Below are 7,500 nucleotides of genomic sequence, written 5' to 3'. Positions count from 1 at the left end.
GATGAAAATACAGGTGGTCGTAATGACAAATTTCACCATTTCTGCTTCCTTTGAAGATAATTGTTTATTGTCTATCGCTGTTTCATTTCCGGTGGAAGTCGCCACAACAGTATGACTTTTCCGCCATTGATGTAGCGTGTTAAATCTGTGAATCATGACGAGAGTGGCTATAGTTACAACGAGGATGGCAATTGAACACAGAATAGTAGTAGATACCATTGTGTTGTAGTATGAATAACGTGCTGCTAGCTTGGATTCTATTACAACTGGTATGGTCATATTAGATTCTGGATCAACACTCCAGACTATTCTTGTGCATGTAACATAGATTAATTGACTCGTAGTGAAAGCGATATAAACTAATACCAAAATACAGATAGTTGTTTTTGGTCTGAAGATTGACTTCACCTTCAACGGAATTAAAACACACAGACATTTTTCAATCGATAAATAAACGGTGGTCCAGATACTACTGTTGTAAAACGCTGGAAAAAGAAATGCAGAATAAGTAAAATAGGTATGGCATGTAACGTCTTGTCGCCCCGATCCAAGAATTCTGACGAAATAGCAAAGTTGAAGGACGATCATCATGAAACAACTGAAGAAATCGAATACAGACAAGAATAGAAAAGCGATATTTGTGCTGCTGGAGATGAAGCCTTGGTGAATGAAGACCCGGATGTTGATAGAGTTGGTGAAAATCCCAATAAAGGAGAAACAAAATTGTACCAATCGTAATCCTGCTGATATAGAATTATAAACATTGTCGCTAATCAATTGCTGATCCTCTGATCCAATATCGATATAGTTAAATGTTAAATTCAAAACCATTTCGTTAAGTTTTTATTATTTACCACTATTGATAAAATAATCGATATTACGTCCTGGATACTCGAATAAACTACGTTGACACCTATAGCACTAAACGACAAAACAAAATTGGATAAAAATTATACGATTCATTCATAAGCTTTGCAGTGAGGGCACGTTGTCTATTACAATATATAAACACACAATTTTTATCCTAACTTGAATCCACATTTTTTAACAACCTTTTGTTAAACATTGCATTGCGTTATAATTTTTTTTTTGGTTGACCCAGAATTGTTCACGAATACCAACATGATTTGTGAGATGAAATAGTTTGCCATGAATTAGTACTGTAACCATTTCACGCTGCTGCTCTGGCATTAGAAAATAATACAACATATGGCGTGATGTGATATTCCTATTACTTGGTAACAGGCATCGCCATCGCCTTCGTAAACGAAAGGCCTGATACTGACAAGAATATTGCGTCACAAAAAAGACTACTATCACGAAAAGGACAGTAAAGCGTGAATTGTTACAAATGCTCATGGAATCAAATGATGCCATTGGTCGAGCTATTTATTACAACTCACCATGTCTTTTTCCTCATGATCTTCGTCCCCCGTTTTATGACAAATATTTTGGGATAGGGTCAGGCTATGAGCTTACAAAGGCTACGACTTCACGGTTAACCCAAAATCATGAAAAGATGAAGGAGCAAAGGCAATAACCGGAAGTCTACTGACCTGAGATATTAAAAACCCCAAACCACTAACGAAAACACCAACGTGTACATAAATGCAAGTCTGACAATCAAACCCACTTATGTTCAACATTGTTGTAATGGACGATATTTTACGCCATTTTTTGAAATGTCCATCACAACAATGAGGTCATATACAATTGGGTTGTCAGACCTGCAAATAAGTGCTCGTAGAACAAAACAAATATCTGTAAATTTGAATCTAGTGCAAAGTTGTTAAATAAATTAACGGCTAGATTTCCATGTGTTTGTGAAGACCAACTGTATATCAAATATTTAATTATACTTTAACTTTGATATTGTATTAAAACAGAAATAAAATAATGAAATAAACTTATCCTTGTATATTTGTTTCTTTAAATTGCGTCATCACTATTTAAACAAATACTACGGAAAGGATAGTTGTTATGATGTTTTTCCACTTTCATGTTTGTTGTCATCAAATTGTGTGATTTATTTACGAAAGCCTAAAATTGAATAAACTTTGAACTATGATACGAAAAATTGTGATGCCAAATAAAAGTTTAAACTTTAAAAAACTTATCAATCGTCGGGACTTTTAAAAATAAATATTTAGAAATCAAACGTGTACAATTTGGATACGCCTCACTAAAAGCCGTCCTGGAATGCGTGGAAACACGAATGTAGAAAAAAACGTTAATAGAAGCATTGATGACAATAAACGGAAAGCGGATATGGTATCCTAGAACAAGTAGATTTTGGTTGATTCCCGGCACACTCGCTCCTGGAATGACGAGTATGATGGTTGAAGGAACGCGAGAAAAATATAAACAAACAACAAAAATGAAAGTGGTAGTCACCACAGACTTTATGATCTCGGCGTCTTTGGTTGACATCCGTGTATTTCCTCACGCATCGTCTTGTCCATAGGATGACGTCACGAGTGTGATAGTCTAACGCCATTTGTGAAAGGTGTTGAGTTTGATTATCATGACGATTGTAGCAATAATAATAATAATAATAATAATAATAATAAAAATAATAATAATAATATATATAATAATAATAATAATAATAATAATAATAATAATAATTATAATACTGAATTTTAATTTCATCACTGGGTGATGCTCAATGCGCGAATCAATAATACAGTGACATTATTATACAAATGAAACATTATACATACTACATCAACATAATATTATCATTATACAACAATGTAATAACTAAACATAAAGTGATTAATACAAGATATGTTATAATGCATCCACATGCTTTGTCAAATACGGAAATAATATAAAACAATGATATAATAACGTAAACTAAATAACATTCATATTGGGGTCAAATTACAAAGATGCATTAATCAAGATGTGTTTTAACAAAGAGATGGTGTTTTAACTTTGATTTAAATATTGATAAGGACTGCACTTCTCTCATTCTTTTAGGAAGAGAGTTCCAAATGGAAGGTCCGACGATCTGCCGCCGTAAAATTTATATTTATATTTATTTGTAACAATTAATTTTGTAGAATCTAGTGGAGAACGTAGACTCCTCGTTGGCTTATAAGTTTCTAAAAATTCAGTAATATATAATGGTGCTTGATCATTAAGGCACTTATAGCACAATACTGCTAGTTTGAATTCGATTCTCACTTTAACTGGTAACCATTGCAGCTCATACAAAAGTGGCAACGAGTAGGATGTTCTCTTCTTTCTTACAATCAATTTAGCAGCCGCATTCTGGATACTTTGAAAACGTGATATTTTTCGTTGCTTACATTCGAGATTAACGAGTTACAGTAATCTATTTTAGATAGTATGAAAGATGTTATTAGTTTCCATTTTACTTCTCTTGTTAGGAAAGGTCTAACTGACGCAATTCTTTTAAGCCTATTGTCAAACTTCTACATAGAGAATCAAACTGTGCCTGCATAGTCATATGTTGATCTAGCATTACCCCGAGGTTTTTCACACACGTTGGGAGGTTAATTGTGCACCCATTTATATTTAGAGTAAACTTCAGAAAATCATCTTTCAAAACACTTTTTCTACCACACACCATCGCCTCTGTCTTTTCATTTTTCAGCTTTAACTTTTTAATTTCCATTCAGCATTTAACATCTCTAATACAGTCTTCAACACGGGTGATTAATGATGGGATATTACTAAGGATATCGTTTGCATAGATCTTAGTGTCATCAGCTTAGAAATGATACATTATTTTATTTTTAACAAAAATATCCGAAAAAGGTTGAGTATAAAGAGTAAAAATAACAGGACCAAGGACAGACCCCTGCGGAACGCCGTAGTTTAGAGGAAATGTTTCTGATACTGCTCCATCGATCAGAACCGACTAAGATCTTGATGTTAGGTATGCTTTAAACCAACTAAGCGCAGTGTCTCTTATTCCAAAAGTAATTTCTAATCGTTTAATAAGTATCTCGTGATCAATGGTGTCAAATGCAGCCGAAAGGTCCAACATAGTCAATAAACAGACATGATTTTTGTCAATACTATTAAGAATATCAGTGCATACTTTTAATAGGGCAGTTTCAGTGCTATGATGTGATTTATAGGCAGATTGGAAATTTTCACTTAAATTATTTAGATGGATATGATACAAAAGTCTTTTAAACACAATGCGTTCAAGCACTTTGGATAGATATGGAAGGTTGGAGACAGGTCTGTAATTTTTTAGTTCGTTTACATTTAGATCGGACTTCTTTAATAGTGGTTTAACAATGGCACGTTTAAACGAGTTGGGGACACTACCTGAGACCAACGAATTATTTATATGTTCAGTTATTGTTGGTAACAGTTCTTCAATACAAGTCTTAAGAATACTAGTTGGGATGGGGTCTACTAAGTCACAATATTTTGATGGTCTATCTAAAATGGCTGACTTCACTTCATCCTCAGTGGCTGGATCGAAAACATGTAATGGCGTTCCATGGAATGGTCCAAAGCTCGGTGACGATGATGATGATGTATTGTCTAAGTTTTCCCTAATGTATTTTATCTTGTCGTGGAAATAGTTGGCAAAATTTGAGCTAGTTCGGTGTTATTTCTAGACGCTGGAAGGGTGTGGATTTCTTACTGCCAAGAAGGTCGTTTGCGGTGGAAAAAGTTCTTTGCAAAATGTAATGCTTTGAAATCTTTCGTTGTCGTGGGCCTTTTTTTCGCATGTGATTGCGTTATAAAGAGCCGACTTAGCTGCTTTGTAGATATCCTTAAATACCGTTAGATCACTCTTTCGCCATTTCCTTCCAGCCTGTCTCTTTTTTTCTCTTTAATTCATTTAGCTCGGAATTGAACCATCGCGAGTGTGGTCGATTCGATACGACCCGACGTTGTGGCGGTGCCTCACGGTCAATAATAGATCGCAATAATTTGTTGAAGTCGTTTATATTTTTAACCTCATTTATGACGTCACGAATGCTATCTTGTAAACCACTGATATCAATTTGTCTATAATTCCTTGTTGTTATGTTTCGTTTCGGGAGATCAACTTTCTTTAATGCGATATCCACAAATAAAGCTTTGTGATCGGATATCGCTAGGTCAACAACTTCGGTCTTTCTTATTCTATTACTTGACACAGGGGAGATGACCCAATCAATGATGTTGCCGGCCTGGTGTGTTGTCTCGGTGATGTGCTGGTGTAAATCGTTGTCGTGTAGGATTTTCTTGATTTTGGTGACTGTCGGAGAAGTGGAATTAAAATGTATGTTGAAATCTCCAATAAAAATATATGGTGAACTTTTAAGGTTGAAGTCTAAGATATCATTTTGAAATTCATCTACATAGATAGTGATGATGGAGAAAGTGCAGAGTCGGATTGGAAGGAAAGGCATGCAGATTCGTAGTTTTCTCTTGTAAGAGGAGTGAAAGTGGTGTTGGTGATAGCAAGACTATAAATAAAGGCAATACCACCCCCTTTTCTCCCAGGTCGTGGTAGCGATTTCCAGGTATTCGTATTGGGACAGGCGGTGGTAATGTAGTGGTCATCCTGTTTATCCTAAAGCCAGGTTTCCGTAATGCACAATTGAAGCTATGACTAGTGAAAGGATAATACATTGTTGAAATAAATATAGATATACCGCTTGGCAAAATTTGATTCAACAAAATATAGAATTGTCTCAATTGAAACTGGGTCAAATATCCAAGTTATTTTAGTTGTTGACAAGTATAGCACGTGGTGAAAAGTGGATAAGAATAAACCAATGGCGACAACACTAAACTTTGGTCTCAGCAGATATATTTTTTTTTATTTTGAAAGGAATTTCCACGCAGACTTCTCTCTTTAGATAGATAGACTGTCGTCCACGTTATGCTGATATAAAACGCTGAGTATAGAATTCAGGTGTAAGCGTTGTATTGTTTACATATAATACCTTGCACAGTACTTCCGATAACTTGGACGAGAAAGCAAAGGTGTAGAGGAATCATTATCAGACAACTGAAGAAACCAAATACTGAAAGGGAGAGGAATGCTATATTTGTACTGGTAGTTGTCACCCCTTGTTTTATAAAGATGCGTATGTTGATGGTTTTGCTCATGACTCCAAGAAACGAGAAAGACATCTGTAAGAAGGCAATTGCCTTCGTCACAACCCAAAACACGTTGTCATCTTTAAGCTTTTGATCTCCAAGCTCAATGATTTTGTTATTTAAAGTCAAATCAGACATCGTTTCGATATTGTTCAACTGAAAAAGACGTGTTGGTGTGTTAGTTGGAAAGGCTACATTATGTGACAATTATGAAGAAAATAGTGACATCACAAATACTGGCTTTTTATGAATTGAAATATATATATATATATATATATATATATATATATATATATATATATATATATATATATATATATTATAAGTTATAACCTATATACATATATATATATATATATATATATATATATATATATATATATATATATATATATATATGGAGAGAGAGAGAGAGAGAGAGAAGCGATAAAGAGAGAGAGAGAAGAGAGAGAGAGAGAGAGAGAGAGAGAGAGAGAGAGAGAGAGAGAGAGAGAGATAGCGCTTCCCAACGTCATATGTCCGATCATGATCCCACAAACGCAGGTACCAATTTACGTACTACTCTCAAGAGAGAACGTCAGATAAAGTAGACGCCGCTTTGTACCTTATATGTTCTTATAATAAATTATGTAATGTGTGAAGAAAATATCAGAAAATGTAGTCATTTTGATTCAAAATGTAAAATTAAGAGTAGTAAATAAGATTTAAAAATGCAAATCAAATTGACACATAATATAAAGTTAGATCTTTATTTGTAAAATGTTAACATGGTCCTAAAATGATAAATCAACATGCGTTTATAGTCCAAAGGTAACATAAAACTTTTTATAGAAGAAGAGGGTTAATTCTTTATAATACGATAGTCAGATAAATGGATCGTTTAGGTAAATGAATGGAGAATCGCTTATTTAGCTTTAGATATATATCGTCTTTTATCAACAGGCAACCATCTATCTTAATTGTTATACAGAATTTTTGTGTGGAAATAACCATAGATCAAGACGAATCTGTTCAGCCATCAGCGTTGCCTAGTCTGGTTTGGAGGCAAAATTATTGTGACTCCCTAAGCAAAATGTCAAAATAAGGACCGAGTATTAAAAACTAACACAAAAGTCAAGCTTTATACAAGCCAAGTAAAGTCTATATTAATTGACAACTGCAGTATCAGAGCATTTAAAACCAACATAAAGATCAATCTTTATACAAGCCTGGTAAAGTCTATATTATTTGACAACTGCAGTATCAGAGAATTGACTCAAAACAAAGAGAATAGACTTTCACAGGAAACAACTCAGAGACGTCCTCGTAGCATCCAATGCCCAACGTAACACAAATCATCATTGAAGAACTCTGCAACAAGTGCAAAGAAAGACAACTCTATGCACATTTTAGAGGAGCGATGAGACTAAA

At 34.3% G+C, this 7,500-nt stretch overlaps 1 protein-coding gene across 1 annotated transcript in view; it reads right to left on the bottom strand.

Moving 5' to 3' along the window:
• Positions 1 to 7,500, bottom strand: part of LOC144960267 (uncharacterized) — a 10,104-nt gene that overhangs the window by 1,571 nt on the left and 1,033 nt on the right. Inside the window, exon 2 of the mRNA XM_078893310.1 lies at positions 1 to 921. This exon is cut by the window's left edge and continues 1,571 nt beyond it. Coding sequence (XP_078749436.1) covers positions 1 to 831 — 831 coding nt within the window. The 5' untranslated portion in view covers positions 832 to 921. The remainder of the gene's footprint in view (positions 922 to 7,500) is intronic.

Source organism: Berghia stephanieae, chromosome 15, assembly GCF_034508935.2.
Source record: "Berghia stephanieae isolate SIO BIC M18660-M18661 chromosome 15, UCSD_Bste_1.3, whole genome shotgun sequence".
Classification (NCBI taxonomy): domain Eukaryota; kingdom Metazoa; phylum Mollusca; class Gastropoda; order Nudibranchia; family Aeolidiidae; genus Berghia; species Berghia stephanieae.
Note: the sequence above shows the minus strand (reverse complement) of the source record. Positions and strands in the feature narration are given on the sequence as shown.